This window comes from Sceloporus occidentalis, unplaced genomic scaffold (assembly GCF_023333645.1).
Source record: "Sceloporus occidentalis isolate IW3139 unplaced genomic scaffold, rSceOcc1.0.p SCAF_113, whole genome shotgun sequence".
Classification (NCBI taxonomy): domain Eukaryota; kingdom Metazoa; phylum Chordata; class Lepidosauria; order Squamata; family Phrynosomatidae; genus Sceloporus; species Sceloporus occidentalis.
Window position 1 is genome coordinate 1451596 of NW_028317093.1, and position 20738 is coordinate 1472333.

The 20738-nt window shown below is 41.1% G+C and overlaps 1 protein-coding gene across 1 annotated transcript; it reads left to right on the top strand.

The window, feature by feature from the left end:
- Positions 1-96: 96 nt before the first annotated feature.
- LOC149282535 (glycoprotein-N-acetylgalactosamine 3-beta-galactosyltransferase 1-like) lies at positions 97-6954 on the top strand. The gene is made up of 3 exons (XM_089498108.1): positions 97-322; positions 2145-2812; positions 6757-6954. Exons 1-3 carry the CDS (start codon positions 97-99, stop codon positions 6952-6954), a joined length of 1092 nt encoding a protein of 363 aa, XP_089354234.1.
- Positions 6955-20738: the final 13784 nt, after the last annotated feature.

A 20738-nucleotide genomic window follows, 5' to 3' on the forward strand; every position in this document is an offset into this window, starting at 1 on the left:
TAACAGAGCGAATGGCCTGTGGCTCTCTGTGAGAGCTCGGGACATACCCTGACCGCCTTTCGTTGTTATTCGTTCACAGGCTGGTTCCCTCGGGAAATGGCTCCGTCTAAGTCCGTGCTGAGTTTGGCCACCTTTTCTTTCGGGTTGGCCATTGGCTTCATTTGCTGCTACGTGATCTTCAGCATCGTCCTGGAGCAGAGGGGCCGGAGCCAGCCCGAGATCCTTCACAATGACCCCCACTTCAGGCACGCAGAGCACGAAGTCGAGGCTGATGGGCTGGCCGGACAGATGGACTTCAATGCGGACACCAAACAGCATCACGGTAACTCAATGGCCTGTTCCTGGGTCAGGGCTAACATGGGGGGTCCCCCCTTTCATAACTATGGGCTATGGAATTGAGCTTGAGGACTGTAATTCCCATCATGCTCAATCAGCCATTTGCCCCTGGGCCACAGTCACTGCAGTTCATCTGGCTTCCTGCCCCCGATTGGCCATTTGTTCACCCCAGGGCATAGCTGTGGGGACTGCCATCCACTAACTCCCTGACCCTGAAACCGATACTCTCTCACACCTGGCTCAATACTGAGTGCCAGGGACATGTAGAAACAGAATATCTGCCATCTAGTCTGGCTTTTTTTCTTGATGTAGATACTCAGACCTTTAATCAGTCCCTGGTCTTGTCTTAGAACCTTAGGTTACATCTAATTCTGTGACCCTCTGATTACGACATCTTGTTCTAACCTTTCTCTTCCTTTGGAATAAATGTTCCGGTTTGTTAAATCCCTTTAAGAATTTACATACAAACTGCTGTACGTTGGTGCTGTGGAGCAACGCGACAATGAGATTAATTGAGGTCCCCTGTGTATGATCATTGACACCAGATTTGGGTAGTGGATGAGTTTATTAGATTTCTCCCTGATGGCTTAAGTTTTGCTTAGAATGTGTGTGAGACGGGATGCCGCTTTATCTGTAACCGATAATACGGCAGAAGTGACCTTTGGTGCTGGGGATGAGACGGTCTAAGACAAGTTACACTCACCTTTTTGTACTCGAATAACTTGTAATGAGAGAATTTTCTATTTTAACTTTATTCATTATCCGTGTCTAAATTGTCGTGGTCATTCAAACGCCTCTACTGACATAATGTTTTAGAACGCAAAGTTACTCATTTTGTTGATGCTTTACATGATGTGTTGGATACAGATAGACATGCTTTAGTTTTTGGGTTAACATAAGTCAGATTTCCACTAATAACTTTAACCCCTGAAGGTTGTATATTTGACTTGCTCACCAACATTTGGAATGATTTGTTGCCTCTTTATGTTAGTAATGATTTCAACAAAAATGTGCAGTGAGTATCAGGGCGATATCAAAAGAGTTGGTGTTTCCAAAGGCCGTTTGCGTGTCTCTAGGGGACATCTTGCTCAAAACTTTAGAACTTTTTTGTACTTTAAAGGGACTTTCCAGCCATCATACAGACTGTAAGGCACATGATAGCTGTGTGGTCTGTTTTTCATTTGCATGGGGGGGGGTTAAGAATCCTTCTATATGCATTTACCCCAGAGTTTAATAAATTGTATTTCTACATCAAGAAAAAGCTAAAACAATCCCTAATATCAATCAGTATTTTATAGTGTAACATTACTCACGTTGAAATTAAACTTTGAATGTTTTTTTTGTGCATCCTTGGGTAAGGAGAGCTGGGGGTGAGCGTAGTCAAGGAGATGGGGGGGGGGAATGGAGGTATATGATTATCTGCTGTCAAATTCTATGTCCTGATGAATCCCTTTATTATTCCCACTAACAACTCATGATTTTTTTTATTTTTTTTTGAGGGGGGGTATATATTTTAAACACTGGATAAAAACGTTTTAATGGAATAAGGGAAGTACTACAATGTATTTTTGATAGTATTTGACAAACACACTCTATTTAGATTTATTAAAACTATGAAATAATTGTAACCCAGTGTTCTGTTCTTTCTGTTTTGATGAGATTGAAGCATTCGTTTAAGTTACACACACGCAGTACTCTAAAAAAAAAAAAAAAAAAATGTAAGCTCCTTTAAAAGTTATAGCAAAAACTAACAAATGCATTTAATATACAACCCTAAATTAATACCTATTATAAACCATTATTTTCAGATGAGGACACGCATGTAGCTGACGAGCTGTTCAACAAAGTGAGAATACTTTGTTGGGTCATGACCGGGCCTCAGAACCTGGAGAAGAAAACCAAACATGTTAAAGCCACTTGGGCCCAAAGGTGCAATAAGGTATTATACATGAGTTCAGAAGAGAACAAAGAATTCCCCACGGTGGGGCTGGATACTAAGGAGGGCCGGGACCAGCTCTATTGGAAGACTATTAAAGCCTTTCAGTATGTGCACGAACATCACCTGGACGAAGCCGACTGGTTTATGAAAGCAGATGACGATACTTATGTTGTTCTTGACAATCTTCGATGGCTTTTGTCAAAGTACAGTCCAGAGGATCCGATTTATTTCGGGAGGCGCTTTAAGCCTTATGTGAAACAAGGCTACATGAGTGGAGGTGCTGGCTATGTGCTGAGTAAAGAAGCTTTAAAGAGGTTCGTTACCGCATTTAAAGAAGAGAAATGTACACACAGTTCTTCAGTGGAAGATCTTGCCTTGGGGAAATGTATGGAGAACATTAATGTTAAGGCCGGGGATTCTAGAGATACCACTGGAAAGGAGACGTTCCACCCTTTTGTCCCAGAGCATCATCTTATACAGGGGTACTTGCCAAGGACATTCTGGTACTGGAATTACAACTATTATCCCGCTATTGAGGTAAGTTAAACAATTTAAGATGCTTTCTTCTGACTGCTCTGTGCCTACAAGATGCTCACCTGAGCCTTCCGGCAGCAAAAGGTTCTAGTTGAAGAAATTTAATTGACTGGAACTAATCTGTTTGGAATATACTCACTGGAAATGCTCAGAAAGTACGTCTGTTGGCACTAGTCCTGCGTGTGATTTAATAGATCACAACTCTAGCTGTTCTGCCAAATTGATTCCAAATGACCGTATGTCATCTATTCCCTGCACCTTCATGTTTATTTGTAAAAGTAGATAAGAGCCAGTGAAATTGATCATTTTAGCCAGGGCCAGACTATTCCACAAGTCAGATAATCTAGTGCTAGAGCTCATGGCTATATCTAGCGCTGTGTATATAAACTGGATGTGCCTAGGTATTTTATTAGCTTGCAAATAAAGTGTAACGGTAAAAAAAAATGGCTAGAGGGAACAAAGATTTATTGTGTCTTTTAAAGATTGTGACCTAAACTTTGCTGGTAGGACGTGAACTTACATGCTGCAAGTTAATGTTTCCTTTTGGTGGGAAGAAAGTGCCGTATTTAATAGCTTTTTAAAAAAAATCTAATTAGAGCTTTAAACGTGAAACTAAAATAACAGGTCTCCTAGGTCTTAGTGGCTTCACATACTAGACAACGCAACAATTAGCTTATATACAGGGCCGGCCCGACAATGGAGCCGAGTGGGGCAACCGCTCCAGGCGGCACTTTTGAAGGGGCCCCAAGCCCCTTTTTTTTTTTTTATTTTTTTTTTTAAGCGAAAGACTCTGCGGCGAGTCTTCCTGTTCAGTCTCGGTGCCGGCTTGTAATGCTGAGTGCTGGAAGATTTCCGGCGCTCAGCATTACAAGCCGGCACCGAGACCGAACAGGGAGACTCGCCGCAGGACTGCTGAAAGGTAAGTACAAGGGGGGGTGGCAGGGACGGAGGGAGAGGAAGGGTAGATAATGGGGGGGGGGCGGCAGGGACGGAGGGAGAGGAAGGGTAGATAAGGGGGGGGGGGGCATTTTAAATCGCCCCAGGCGGCATTTTGCCTTGGGCCGGCCCTGCTTATATAGCTTAGATATTTTAAACATTTTCCATATTTTAAACTTTTTTTCTTTAGCTCTTGTTACATCAGTCATGAAAGCTGATTTTACACACCGAGCGCAGTCTATTCCAACAGCCTCTATTAATGAGCTCATTAATACATGTCATAGACAACGTTGGCCTCTTATACTAATGATTAGAAGATAAAATGTTTTTAGTTCTTTCTAAACTTTGTAACTGCTGATTATACATATTAAACTACTACTGAGTCATCCAGGTAACTGCTGTCATAGCTGCTCTGTGGCTTTACAGACCCCCTCCCCAAGGCTGTGATCTGTGTGTATATAAATATTACCATATACTCTATAATAGTAAATACATACCTTGCTGTTCTTTTGTATACATAAGACAGCTTCGGCATTTAAACATTTTTACAGCTGTATATCTGGACATCATTAGTTCTAGGTTAGGGTGACCGGACAGGGGAGGGTGTATGAATGAGTATGCGTGATTGAGGGAATGAATATCTGTGAATGATTAGTATCTGAATGAGTTTGTGTGTGATATCATGAATGTGTAAGTGTGGGGGGCATGGCACAGGGAGGCTGTATTGGCTGCTTGTGCAGGGAGGCATGTATTAGCTGCTTGTGCATAATAGGATTTTTTTATTTTTATTTTATTATTTTTTTTTAAAGGTGGGTGCGTCTTTCTTGGTTTCTGCCAAGTGAATCCTGAATTTTCTTTTCGGTGCTTCCCTAGTGTCAGTGTGGCAGTGCCTTGCCTGGTGTGTGAGGGTCGGTGTGGCAAAGCCTGTCCTGGTGTGTTTGGTTATCGGTTTCCTGGTACTTTACTTACTGTAAAAATAAACTATTTAATTTTTACTTATCCAGAGATAAAACGCACTCCTGAATTTGTAGTCACTTCAGAAGACAAAACTTTCTAGGCCCAGAAATCAGTGAGAGGAAAAGTAAAGGTTTTGTGTTATTTATTCTATTCCAATCTGCATATCTTATTAAAAGGATTAGTGGCAGTAAGTTGTGGCTTCAGGCTTCCCATGTATGATGACTTTTTCAGTGTACTGATTACTCCCAATCCCATCACATAAGATTCTATCCTATAATATCTGCCGAACACTGATGTTCTCTTTATCCAGTACACATGAATGCAGAGGAGTTTAGATTCTGTCTATTTGATTTATTTGCATGAAAAGGCCCAAAATCCTCTCCATCTGCCCAAAAGTATTTTTTTTTTTTATCTCATGAACAAAATGTGAGAAAAACGTATATATTATACAATCACTTCATAAACACAAACCGAATACAGTGTGTGTGTATGTATATATATATATATATATATATATATATATATGTGTGTGTGTGTGTGTGTATATATATATATATATATAAATTTCCCATTTGCCAATTAAAAAAAATAAAAAAAAATGTCCCCGGATTTCATATTAAAAATCCGGTCACCTTATTTTAGGTGTTGGGCAAAATATAGAAGCACGTATGTAAACCTTGCATATGTACATCAATACCCTCTCCATGGAGTTGTGGGAGCAGAATAGGTGGGTATGTGGGGTACGTGGCTTAAGTTTCCAACAGAAATTGTCACATTATTTTCTAACAACCTTCCTGGCAGAGAAGCTTATGTTGTGAAAGCATTTGTGCTCTTGGTTTCCTTCTCTTGTGCTTAGAACATACTCACTAGCAACGCCTCTAGGCTTCTCATTTTGAATATTTATTTTTGTCTAATGACTTCTTTTTTAAAGAGAGATGTGCTGAATATCCACAGCTTGGTGTTGCGTGGTTTGTGTGATAAAATGTTAAATAGAATCTATGTGGCTTTGGGTATAAAGTAGACTTGTGCATTCGTCTTCGGGCGAACATGAAAACGAACACAAAGAGTGCATTTTCGTGTTTGTTCCAAAGACACGCCGAAGAGAAGACAGCGGCGGTAAAACGTAGGCGAAGAAGAAGACACACATCACGAAGATCTTCATGATCGTCTTCGTCTACCAGTCCCCCCCCCCTCTTCTAACTTACCTTGGCATTGTGGCAGTTCACGGAAGTGGAAATCCGCAGGTTCGCCGTCACGGGTTACCAATTGGTTGATGCCAGAGGAAGACCCTGCAGGTGACCAATAGGCTCACTCACACTGCCCTGTAACCCCTGACGGCGAACCTGCGGATTTCCGCTCCCGTTAACCCCTTCGATGCTGCGTTAGATAACGGGAGCGGAAATCCGTAGGTTAAAGGGCCGTGCAAGCGACCAGTAGGCTCACTCGCACGGCCCCTTAACCCCTTAAGGTGCAACAAGTGCACCAGGAGCCTAAAACTCTGTACGAGCGACCAACAGAGTCGCTTCTACAGACTTTTAAAACCCTAATGCAGCAACTTACCCTGCAGATCCCACTGGTCTCCCTGTTCTATCAGTTAATAAATGATAGAACAGGGAGACCAGCGGGATCTGCCGGACAAGTTACGGCAGCAGGAGTTTAAAAGTCTGTACGAGCGACCCTATTGGTCGCCAGCAGGGGGCTCGTCTGCCATCAACCATTGCTCATACGGACATTTAAACTCCTGGCGCCAGAGCTGCTGCGGTACGCGTTAACCCCGTATTAACCCCTTAACCGGAAAAAACAAAGAAAAACCGAACTCGAAGAATGTCCACGAATATTCGCCCGAAGAGAAGACAGGAACAGGCGAATTTTCGTGGAATACGAAGATTTATTTTTTATTTTTTTTTTTCCACGAAGAGACCCCTGGTGCCCAAGTCTAGTATAAAGCATTGCTTCAGTGACATGAAAATTGCTGTTGAAAAACCTTAGTGTAATGTTTTTTTCTTTCTGTTTTTATTTGTTGTTGATTTACTTATTGACTCTGTCTTTTCCAGGGCCCTGGTTGTTGCTCTGATCTGGCAATTTCTTTTCACTATGTGGACTCTACGACCATGTACCAGTTGGAGTATCTCGTTCATCACCTCCGTCCTTATGGGTATAATTACAGGTATAACCCCGACTCTCCAAGCCGCCTTGCAGAGCAGAATGTGAAGGAAGCGGCCGACTCTAAGGATATAAAAAACAGTGTGTGAAACTCCTTGCACTTTATCTGAAAAGATCCCATGCACTGATTCTTCTTCTTCATATAAATGCCAGAGAAACACAGGGACCATTTACACTTATCGATTTCTGACTAATGGGGCTTTGTATCCACTGAATTCCCGTATGTGAATCCTTAAGCTGGTCTGTAACTAGACCTGTAATTATGTATTATATATGCCAAAAAAGATTAAAAAACACTATTCAGAACAATCGGATCTCATACACACCACTGACCTGTTGTGTACTGCTAAGGGCCAAACATGCAAGCTGTTAGCAGTTTTATTTTATATAAAACAGTACGGCTGTCCCGGAGCTCTGCACTTAATGCTTCAAATGGATGTTCGTGTTGGTGATCTCTTTTGGGAGGAAAGACTGGATACGCACCTATTTATTCTGGGTTGTATTTATTAGCGCATGGAGACATTGATATGAGCCGAATGCGGGCATTACAGATATTTTTCTATGAAGGTTTTAGTGGAAGTTGAAAGTTGAGTTCTTTGCAAACTGCGGGGGTTTATTTTTGTTGGCAAAACCCTTTTTTTTTTCTTCTTCTTAGCGTCTCTGCTGCTGACATAGTCAGAACTTCCATTTGTGTGTAACGGTATAACAGTGCTGATTCAGCTGTGCAGAATTATACTACGGCCGTGAAACCACCGCTACGGTTTGAAGGCTTTCCGAAGCCACGACAGATGCCCTAACAAAATAGATTTTATTCCTTTAAATGGCTATTTTGGTCTAGAACCCTTCATGTAATTTGTAAGGGGTCTTGTTATAAAATAAACATCTGCTTGTAGATAACATTACATTTTTAGATCCCGCTGCATGGGACATAAGTTCTCCCGTGAACACCTCCTCACAATAGATTAGATATATCCTACAATTTTTCAGTTCTCTTGCTTGGAGGAGAATCTTTAATATTTAATAAACCCCCGGTACATTCACAGTTCTTGGTTTATAATTAAACAACAGCATTGACCTCATGTTAAACGTGGTGCTCTTGTGTCATATGAATTCAGCTGTAAAATTAACTCTTCGAAGTTGATAAAAGTTAATCATTTTATCAAAAGGTTAGAATTTGGCCTTATCAGAGTCCTTATCAGTAGTAAAATGCTACAGATGCGCCTGCTTGGGATCAAGCTGTAAGTTCATCTCTAGCTAAACCTTTTTTTTTCTCTCTCTCTAATCCTTGGCATCATATCTAATTACCCAACTACTGACCATTTAAAAGTGCCATATATTTTTTATAGCATTTGTTGAACAGATAAATTGAAGGATAAAAATGGCAGTAATATAGTAAAACAACATTTGTTTTAATTGAGTGTCATAGACGGTAAGCAAGAGGCTGTAAAAAAACAAACAAACTTGAAGATGAGTGTGTTTTTTGACTTGTGTGATATATACATATATATGTGTGTATGTATGTATATATATATATATATTTTACACACGCTATCCTGTCTATATATACAGCACGGTATTTAATGAAGATGTATTGTGCAGGAGAATCTCACCAAGGCTATTCAGAATGCATTGCGAAGTCACGGAGTTAAAACTGAAACTTTTTTTTTTACAAACTTTGTTTAGTGAACGAACCCCCGTAGACAGATGGTCCAAGTTGTGGCCTAGTAATACCGGATACTTACTGCCTAATGGAGTGTTGTCTCTTTTCTTCTGTGAATGAATACTTGACCTTTGCATTTAAAAGTAGCGGTTCTTGGTACAAAAATAAGCTGTCTTGTTCCGACAACATGTACAATGCATGTTCATGTTTACTCACCACTTTATTTACAAACCACCATTTTTATTAACTGTTTACAGATCCTAGTGGGTTTTGCCTGGAATTGCAGTGTGCTGCTTATTCATTGTTTAAAAGGGATTAATTTCAATATAGGTGTGGATATAGTAAGCTTCTCTTTCAACCACTCTGTATCAATACTTCATCTGCAATGAAATTTATCTTGTGTAGGTTGATTTTTTTTGCCTGATTTTCTGTTTTTTCTATTGACCTTCCTGAATTTTGATTATTTTTGTTGTTGCACATTTTATCCTTTTTGTCAAATCAAGTTCTGTACCTTTTTTAACTATTTTTATTACAACAAAAATTGTATGGTATTTGTACAAATCATCATGTGTATAGCGTTATTATGAATTAAACTCTCCATATAAAATAAATAAATAAATAATAATAAAAAAAAAGCCATAGGCCTTAATTTATGGTTTGGACTGCCTGGTCCTATTAGCAGCTAAACAAATCATTATTACCTGACTTTGATCTTGTGCCTTTTTCAATTTAACCAGATGCTACACTTTTCCCCCCATGGATATGTATGTGATCACATTGAAATTGAATTGTGTACAGAAACAAATTCTTGTATAAACCTTATGTATTTACATACGTATTGCTGAATTCAAGTGCCTTTAACGCTTTGTTAGCAATGACTGTACCAGAATATCTGCAATTTACAATAAAATGTCAGTGTTGAGCTTCTATCATTGTATTGGTTTGTCTTTTGTTATTCCTAATGCTTTGTGCTAAGAATCCATCACATGTCTCTGAAGGAGAAGCTATGGTTTTGAATCCTAATAGGAAGAGAGGCTCACTGAGGCTCTTTGGGTATCTGTTACTTCCTACTGCGAAAAAGACCACCAGCACCTATATGAATGCCATAGTTTAGTTCCAAACACATTACTTCTGCAGTAGGAAGTAGCCTGACTTTCCATGTGGACGTATCAATATATAAATGTAACTCTGTAAACATGTAAGAATCTTATTATGCCCTGTAGGCAGAATTCAAAGTCCACGGCTTAGCTTCTGGTTAACAAAAGGGTGGAACTGCTCGGCGGATTCACATTGATTCGGTAAATCTTGCTCTGGCCAGTTATTAAAAGTTTGGCCCCAGAATTTGCAGGAATCTCTCAGTTCCTGGAAGGCCACAAGTTTCTCTTGAGTTGTGGAAATTTTAGTATAATGTTTTCATATGGGAAATGCAAAGCTGTTTTTTTTTTTTTGTTTTTTTTTGTGAATAACAAGAAAATATTTTATTTATTTTTTACCAGGGCTGTTCTCGGACCAAATGAAAAGTATTTGACCCCTTTGCAAAACATGATTTAGTACTTGGTGGCAAAACCCTTGTTGGCAATCAGAGGTCAGATGTTTCTTGTAGTTGGCCACCCTTAACCCCTTCGTGACAAAGGCTGATTTTACTTTTTGTACCCTTCGTGACAATGGCCGTTTTAACATTTCTGCGCTGCTCGTGTTTAGCTGTAATTTTCTTCTTTCCCGTTTACTGAACCCACACACATTAGATGTTTTTTTCAGGACAAGAAGGGCTTTCTTTAGATGACATTGTTTTGATTGTATCATATTATTTACTATTAAAAAAAGTATAAAATATGGTGAAAAATTTAGAAAAAAATGTCTTTCTAACTTTTAGTTGAAAAATCTTTTACTCATCTATAAAAGGTAATGAAAAAACCTGCTAAATAGATTCTACTATTTGTCCTGAGTTTAGAAATACCCAATGTTTTTTTGCTTTTTTTTCTACACATTATGGGGCAATAAGTACAGGTAGCGTTTTGCTATTTCAAAGCCATTTTTTCCAAATCTGGTAATTCTTCCCCCCATGTGCAATTTCGGGTATCTTTGAAGCCGGCCAATGCAATTTACCCCATCAAGTCATATATTTTTGAAAACTAGACAGCCCAGGGTATTCCAAATGCTAGTATTTTAACTCTTTCCATGCACCATATCTACCACCAGTCTTTGTCAAACTTTGTGGTAGTCATTTTTTTGCGTTTGTTTTGTCATACACACTTTACTTCAGGTATGAATTAAAAGGTTCTGGTATATGTCACTATCATAAAACACCCCAATATGTGTTTAGCAACATCTCCTGAGTACAGCGACACCTCACATGAATGATTTTGCCTGGCTGTTTGGGGGCAAAAGGGCCACATTTGGGACATGTGCATTTTTCAATGTTGAACTTTGGCATTTGGGGATCCACTGCCCATGCCCTATTTGGTACATCTTTGAGCCGGGCCATTTCAGTGTGTCCAACAAAACCATATATTTTTGAAAACTAGACACACCAGGGTATTTTAAATGCTGGTATTTTAACTCTTTGCATGCACACATTTTACCACCAGAATTTTTTCAAAGTTTGCAGTAGTATTCTTTTGTGTGTATTTTTCCCCCACACACCTATGTTATGTATGAATTTACAGCTCCTGGTATATGCCGCTGTCATACAACACCGCAATATGTGTTCCGCAACATCTCCTGAGCGCAGTGATACCCCACATGCATGGGTTTGTCATTTTGGGGGGGAACTAAAAGGCCACATTTGGGACGTGTGCAGTTTTCTAATTGGAAATTAGATGTGTGGCCATCCCCCCCCCCCCCGTGTTAATTGGGATATTGTTGAACCCGGCCAATTCAATTTACCCCATCAAATCATACATTTTTTAAAAGTAGACACCCCATGGGCATTTAATATGCCAGTATTTTAACTCTTTCCATGCGAGAATTGTTTTAAGCTAATGTGCTAATTTTAGGACTTGCTCACAAAAATATATTTTTTCTATATATTTTATTTTTTTGCCTTTTTAAAAAAAAAAAATTTTACTAATTTTTTTTCAACTTGAAGGTTCCCCTGATAGTGACATCAGTGGGAAATTATTTTTACATTTTACTGTTTTTTTTACTATTTTTTTCTAATTATTTTTTATTTAATTTATTTTTACTAATCACACTGTGATTAGAAAGCTGGGCTCCATTGACTTGCATGGTTGAATGCAGTACCTGTATTCAACCTGCAAGTGGAGCCAGAGTTCTCGAGAGGGTCTGGAGACCGTCTAGCGAACTTTTTCATCTTCATTATTATTATTTTTTTCCCGGGCCGCCGCCATCTTGCTCATGGTGAAGATCACCGGCAGCTGCGGCTGTGACCGCTCTCCGGAGCGGTCACAGCCCATCCAGAGGTAAGTGTTTGGTGTCGTTGATCGCCTCCTAAACGCTTTTAAGCGGGCGTCCGCCGCCATACAATGTATGCCTGGCGTTGCTGAATGCCTCGAGGTCAAGGCATTACAGCAACGCCATTTGGATGCAGAAAGCGAACGTAGATCGCTTTCTGCACCCGTTTAAAGACGTGCCAGTTCTGGCACGTCATTTGTCATAATCGACTTGTTTTTCCGTGCCATGCCAGAACCGGCAATTGTCATTAAGGGGTTAAAGAGAGTGCTCCCAATCTCCGCTCGTTACCTGTATTAAAGACACCTGGGAGCCAGACATCTCGCTGATTGATAGGGGATCAAATACTAATTTCACAGAGTAAAATGCAAATCAATGTATAACTTATCTGAAATGCGTTATTCTGGATTTTTTTGTTATTCTGTCTCTCACTGTTCAAATAAACCTACCATTAAAATTATAGACTGATCATGTGTTTGTCAGTGGGCAAATGTACAAAATGAGCAGGGGATCAAATCATTTTTTCCTTCACTGTGTGTGTGTGTGTGTATGTATATATATATATATATATATATATATATATATATATATATGTGTATATTTTATATAACACACCATGATTTTAATCAGGAAATTATTTGATATGATGATCGTTATACAGCACCTCAATGTTTCAGTGACTCTTGGGGACTTTTATCAAAATAAAACATTACTCCTGTCCCTGCGCTTGACACTCTGTGTTAAGATGCGTCCATGTGTGTTTATCCAAATACAAATATAGTAGGTATGGCAATGTTTTAGTCTCAGAGTTTTATAGACTGCCCAGATTGCTTTTTATAGCTACTTATTCTAGCTCAAAATAAGATCAACGTAGCACGTTTGTAGCTTTAAGCTGTTCCATGAGATGACATTTCCACTCTTTATTACTTTTGTTGCAGGTGTCATACTAGTCATTTTCCACTTGGATGATCATTTACTTCACAAGTCTTGGCTCAGTTGTTTTTTTTTTAAATGTCACAATAAAAATACATTTCCACTTAAAATATTAATACGTATTTAAAAAGAAAATAAAGCTTTACATTTTAAACACTGACATCCATGTTAACCCCATAAAAATAAGTTATCGGAGCTGAGGTTGGCACCAACACTGCTCATGGTGGACATTTACTTGGGTCATTGGTGGATAATTTAATGATTTTCTATGGACCTTCACAACCCTTGTGACATACACTGGTGTCCTTGGACAGACACTTTTCCTATCCTGTACCAGAGCTCAAAGAGAAGTATAAACGTTGAGTTAATGTACATTTAGTACTGTATTTTAGCCACGGGCTCGTCTACCATGTCAAGTCACCACATAAGAAGGGAGGGGGGGAAAAAAAACAGCGTTGCTTATGTAGTATAAAATGGCTAGACTTCCAAACAATGCCCAGGTTAATAACCCAGCCTGCCATGAAATATAGCTGCAATAGTTCTAAACTATTAATGTGTTCAGTAGAGACACCAAGGGCTACATTCAATATACATTATAAAGGCCCATCTATAAAAAGGTTACGGCTCTATGAAGAGACGGCCTCGCTCTGTATAATGTATAGTTAAAACAGTGGGATTTCCTCACTCATTATAGGGGCCAGCTCCGCTCTGCTAGCTCAAGGAACTTGCCAGTGTTGGGCCATCATCATGAATAGTGAAGTTAGTGAGTTGAAAGACCCCAGAGACATTATCTAATCTCTTTGTATGTTACACTGATATGGCGATGCTGGCAATGCTCCAATACCCTGCATTTCTTAACTTCTTGTCTGAATACAAGTGGGCAACTTGGCTTGTCTTCACATTTCAGCACTTTATAGTCTTCATTAGGATTTTCTACGTGGCAAAGTGTAAAAGGTCCCAGGGTGAGCTCTGTTGCAAAGCTCTCATTATAATGCTGTCAGTCTTTTTCAAGCTCTGTGGTTTATGTTGTTGTAGATATACTGATTACATGTTTACCCTGCCTATGTTTAAACTGGCATTCTTCCAAATCATCTACTACCTGTTCCTGTGCTTGCAATATGTTATTTTTAACACTCACGGTCCCGCCAGATAACTAAATTGCATTTCTCTAGTCTTTAACTAGATTATACCCACACTCGCAATATATGATGCTGACGACAACTGCAGAAAAATTAAAGTGAAAATTCCATGAAAAACCCATAGATCTGATTCACTTTCTTAAATCCTATGTTTTCCAGAGTCTATGGAGTTAAGTGCCTTTTAATAAAACTCATGTGATTGTGTAATGCTGATATGTTGGCATTAAACATGGTAGAGCAATTAAGGGCAGGGCGTTAATTGCTTTACTAGTTTTGATGCCAGATTATTATATGTTTTAGGTTTCATGCAAATAACTAATGCAAGACATGAGTTTGATGCATACATTTAGCATGCTAAAAGCTATATACTTTATCTCATCGTTCTATAAGTTCAGCTCCCCATGGATAAGTCCCGGTTCCTGGTATTTTACATTAATAGCCCAAAACTTACATAACCGGTTTGGGTGCCAATGTCGTCAACAGGAGAGAAACCAAAGAAACACCACATAGTATGTAAACAGTGGCAGTAGTTTACATGTAATTATAATCTGATATTTAGTCCCTTCACTACTGGGGTTTTCCAGGACCCCACGTACCGTACTAATCATGGTTCCCCTTGTGTTTGATATACCCACACAAATAATACATCCTTTTTTCCCAGAAAAAACTGTTTGAAACCATGGAAACATGCCAAAAATAATAATAGTGAGTGGTAGTATGTATGTCTTGTGCTCAGACTTTCTTCTGCATAGTAAGTGCAGGGCTGGCCCAAGGCAAAATGCCGCCCCCCCCCCCCTTATCTACCCTTCCTCTCCCTCCCTCCCTATTATCTACCCTTACCCCCCCCTCCCCTTGTACTTACCTTTCAGCAGTCCTGCTGAAGTCTTCCTGTTCGGTCTCGGTGCCGGCTTGTAATGCTGAGCGCCGGAAATGAGGTAATCTTCCGCCACTCAGCATTACAAGCCGGCACCGAGACCGAACAGGGAGACTCGCCGCAGAGGAGAGAGGGGCGCCGAGCGGGTACTGACAGCTTGGTAAGCGAAAACCACTCGTCCCGCCCCTTCAAAAGTGCCGCCTGGAGCGGTTGCCCCACTCGGCTCCATTGTTGGGCCGGCCCTGAGTAAGTGCCACTGATGAACATACCTGAGAACTGCTCCTCCGGTTCTCCGGGTCAAGACCTGAATCCTCTTGACCAGTGGCGGATCTACCGGGGTCGCAGGGGTCGCGACTGCGACCGGGCCCCGGCGGCAGGGGGGCCCAAGCCAAGGGGCCGCCCGAAATCTTTTTTACCGTTTTTTGTTTTTTTTTTTAAATAAGGCAGGGGCGTCCAACATGCGGCCCGCGGGCCAAATGCGGCCCGCGAGACCTCGAGGTGCGGCCCGCGTAAGATCGGCAGCCAGGGCAACCGATCTTACACGAGCCGCACCTCAAGCCCTGCTACTTACTTGTGGGAGGGTCTTCTGGACAGCACAGGGGAAGCAGAGTTCACGTGACATCCTACTTCCTCTGTGCTTTAGCAGAGAAGGCAGAGGGAGGCCGCGCCCCCTGCTGAAGTCTGTGAGCGGCATCCCCTCGATGCAGTGCAGGTAAGGGGGTGGGGAGGGTGTTTGAATGAGTGTGTGTGATTGAGGGAATGAATCTGTGAATTAATGATTATATGAATAAATGAGTGTGTGTGTGTGTGTGATAGTATGGATGTGTAAGTGCTGGAACCTAGGCATGATGGGACTGTGATTGCTGTTAGCAATCACACTCCTATCATGCCAAGTCAGCCAGTACATGCTGAAACCTGGCCAGCTGCCCCCCTTGTGTAGTGATGCTGCCAGCAGTATGGGGTCTGCACTTACAGCCACCCTGTACCAGCATGTACTGGCTGACTTGGCATGATAGGAGTGTGATTGCTAACGGCAATCACAGTCCCATAATGCCTAGGTTCCAGCATTTACTGGATGGATGTGTAAGTGCTGGAACCTAGGCATGATGGGACTGTGATTGCTGTTAGCAATCACACTCCTATCATGCCAAGTCAGCCAGTACATGCTGAAACCTGGCTAGCTGCCCCCCTTGTGTATTGATGCTGCCAGCAGTATGGGGTCTGCACATCACTTACAGCCATCCTGTACCAGCGTGTATTGGCTGACTTGGCATCATAGGAGTGTGATTGCTAACAGCAATCAGAGTCCCATCATGCCTAGGTTCCAGCATTTACTGGATGGATGTGAGGGGGTGGGGGGCCCTTAACAGATTCTCGCACCCGGGCCCTGAGGCGTCTAGTTACGCCCCTGCTCTTGACATGTGGGTGATCGCCCGCCAACGTCAGTGTGCAGTCCTGGCCATGTCCCGCAAGGGAAGGCTCCGGAGCCCAAAAGTTCCCAGGTATGCTGATGAACAATAAACCAATTAATGTTCAGCAGCGTCCCTGGATTGCAGACATACCCCAAGTGCATATTTAGTACTCTGTAGGGAAGTATATAACACTTCTGGCTTAAGGGGTTTGGGGTAGAGAAATGGGGCAGGATATACCGTATTTGCTCGATTATAAGACGACCCTGATTATAAGACGACCCCCCAAAATCTGAATATTAACTTAGGAAAAAAGAAAAAGCCTGAATATAAGACGACCCTAAAGGAAAAAAGTTTTACCAGTAAATGTTAATTCATGTAAACTATTTTTTTTAATAAAAGCTATGATTGAGAAAAATATTTTTTTGTTTTTATTTCTTGTATTTTCCAGCCTGTCCCCCAGTTACGCACATCTGCCCCCAGGCTTGCCACACCAATATGGCACTGTGGCCCATGATATGCCTTTTAACCCTCTATATGCCACTGTGCCCCATGGTATGCCTTTTGACCCCCTATATGCCACTCTGCCTCCAGAAATGCCTTATACCCCTATATCCCATTCTGGCATTTAGGGGGTTAAAATGCATATTATGGGGCAGAGTGGCATATAGGGAGGTATAAGGCATTTCAGGAGGCAGAGTGCTCTATTAAATGCCCCCTTAATGCCACTCCAGAAATGCCCTATGCCCCCATTTAACTAACACACACACACACACTCTCTCCCCCCCCCTCCCCTCTCCTCTCTCCCCTCTCAGCCCTCTCTTACCGGTGCTTCCAGCCGGGGCAGCGGGTTGACGTCGCCTTCTGCTGCAGCCGGAAGGAGGTGTGGCTAGCAGCGGGGGTTTGTATGCGTCCGTCGCGTATACTTTCCCCGGCTGTCAGAGATCAGAGATCTCTGACAGTCGGGGAAGGTCTACGCGACGGACGCAGACAACCCCCGCTGCTAGCCACACCTCCTTCCGGCTGCAGCGGACGTTGTCTACGCGGATCGCGTAGACGTCAACCCGCTGCCCCGGCAATACAGCAGGAAGCACCGGTAAGTGTGTATGATATGGGGGGGGGGGGGTGAGACAGGAGGATCCAGGTCCCCTGCAGCGGTGCGGGGGATCTGGATCTTAGTCTCCTAATCAGACTCTAGGTCTGATTAGAAGACGACCCCGATTAGAAGACGAGGGGTATTTTTCAGAGCATTTGCTCTGAAAAAAACCTCGTCTTATAATCGAGCAAATACGGTACTTTTTACACACAGTTGTAGGGCAGTGGGATGCCAGGACTTTTTTTATACTTATTTTTATTTTATTTTTTTGCTCTGTGTGAATTTAGCCTAGATTTATCAGGTGTTTGCTCGTAATATATCAGCCATGATTTACCAGTATGTGAAGACCTGTCTAACATGTCAGCTGATTTGTTCAGTGGTTTATAATGCCCTATTTATTCAGTGCATTTTCTACACGTATGACATTAAATCAGGTTTACGATCTATGGTCCTTCTTTCAGCTATATATTTATGTTTATTCTGTTTTACCTTTGGACCAGGAACTCCACGCCTCATGGAACCTTTATGTCCTTGTGCTCCCTCGTATCCTGGTTCTCCCTGTGTCCAGTAAATAACCCAACGAGTACAAATACCAACACAATGCACTGATAATTATTACCAGTATTCAAACATAGTCACTTGACAAATATTAGATATTTGAAGCAATTAAGTTTGGTATGGTTTTTTTTTCCTAATAAACTTAAAGGAACCTCCTAGGTTGTTGCAAATACGATGGATGCCAGAATTTATCTTTGTTGAAATCTGCCATGTAGCAGATTTCAATAAAGTGCGGGACAGTCCCAATTTTGCCACTCTGTCCGGCCAAGCTCTACCTCTGTCCTGCTTTTCGGGGGTCAGGGGTGGAAGATGGGAGATGAACTCCAATGTTCACCTGGCATAAATGCAGTTGGCCACAACTACTGTTCTTTTTGAATGAAAGCTCAGCTCCCATCAACTTCAATGGGGGTGCCAGCAATATCGTATTTATCTTCAGCGCTGCTCAAGGTCTAACTCATGACAGCGCCACCAGTGATCAGGGTAAGGAGGACAATTGCATAGAAGTCTTATATTTTGACTCTGATAACTAAAGAAGCCATGCAGTCCAATATGCACATTACATTATACGTTATATTACATCTAGGAGCCAGCAAAACAATTTAGGAGCCGTCCTTTTTCTTTCCCAATCATGTTTTTTATATCTCATATCTTTCATCTCTCACCCCCCCGGTCTGCAGTTAAATGATGTTTATTGGGTCAGTGCAACATAAGACACACAGTTCTTCAGTGCTACACCACTTTCCATGCAGCTTGCATGTTAAACCATTTACACTAATACCATACAGCCTTATGCTCACAAATACTAATTCTTTACATTAACATTCTACACTCATGTACACATGCTAACACCATATACTAATACACACACTATATGCCGACATACATACTCATGCTAATGCCATACCTTAACATACACAAAACACCATACACGCTAACATTTCACACATGCACACACTATCCAAAGACATACACTGGCTAACACTATACTTATACAAAAAAACACACTCTAAGAAGATCTAAGATGATTTATTTACTAAACACACTAGATTCCATAAGTGGAACCGTACCTGAAAACATGTAATTCCTTTAACTTCTGTATAAAGTAAAACATTTTCTAACTACAAATATGACTTTTTTATTCCCAGGTTCTGCCCATAGGTAATATTGTAAGCTTGTGAACAGGGTCATATTTACCTAATGTAACAGTTCATCTAAGTCCCTTAATTCTACTTTTGTGAGACCCTTTGAACATATGTATTATTATTATTATTATTATTATTATCATCTTTTATTTATATAATGCCAACAATTTACGCAGGGCTTAATACAATACATATATTCAAGGGGTATGACAAGACGAGAATTGACAGACTAAGACAAATCGATACATTAGGTGGAGAGAGCCCGGCTCGCAAGCTTACAATCTAGAGGGAAATGGGGTGACAAACATAAGGCACAGAGACGGGTGAGCGGTAGTGTGGTGGTTGCATCGATGACAAGGAAGAAGTTCTAGCAGCTAAGATGGTGCGGCTTCTCTGAAGAAGTGAGTTTTGAGATGTTTCTTGAATGTTGGGAGGGAGGGAGAATGCTGAAGGTTCCTTGGGAGTAGATTCCAGAGATATGGGGCAGCTCGAGTGAAATCTTGTAGACGGGAAAAGGAAGAGGTGATGAGTGAGGAGAGCCTTAGCCAATGGGAGGAACGTAGGGATCGAGTAGGAGAGTATTTGCTAATGAGGTCAGAAATGTACGTTGGAGCAGTATTATAGATGGCCTTATATGTCAGTACCAGGATCTTAAATTTAATTCTAAAGGTAATTGGGAGCCAGTGGAGGGTTTCACATGTATGAAGTGTTGCATTAATTGTTGGCCTCCTATAAATAAAAGATAATAATAATATAATGTAAAGACTCCTTTTTTTAAATGACAGTCCTCCTTTCCTCCTTCTGTTGCTGGATATTACAAATCGCTATGATTTGAAGGCCTCTAATCTCTGGTTCCCCCTGAAAAGAAAAAAAAGTGTTTTTTGGGGGTTTTTTTCTAAAAAGTTCAACCTTTGCGACATTCACGTCATACTGCATAGTTCAGGAAATGTAATTTGATTTACTATGCATTATTCAGGGCCCACCAAGCTTTTGCAGTAGAAGCCCACTGGGACTGTCCCTTAATAATGCATAGAGATGGGGATTTGAAACTGAATAAAGATGCTGTGAATGAATTATTTTCAGCTACCACTAGAAAGCTACCATCTGCTGACTCCAGTACGAAAGAGGTTTTACTATTTGCAATTCAAAGTATAATTTCATGGTCTGTTGCCCATTTCCATAAAATAATCCAAAGAGCCAACAAGGTAGGGTGTGTGCCCTTCCAGTTTAACCCATTCATGGTACATTGCACCATGATTTACTAAGACATCTGCACAAATGATAGCCCTTACCAACCACCCTGACTAGAAGGACGGGTTATTATATTAAGTTGTCTAAAAAATCAACAAAGGGAGAGAGAACGTTCTCGGGTAAAGGTGCAAGCTCAGTGTGTTTAATATGGTCCTAACAACCAAATTTGACTACCTCCTTATGATGGCCTGTTGGGTTTAATTTTCTGCTAAGCAATGTAGCAATGCAATTAATAGTTTATTAGACCTTAAAGTGACTATGGTGGTAAAGCTTGGTGTTAGGATAATGAAGGAGGCGGTGAGTGTAATGTAATTTAATTAATTTAATTGTAGTAAATGTTTAAAATGTAGACTGGCCGGTTGATAGCATGGAAATTGGTAATAGTCTTTTGTGCATCTGT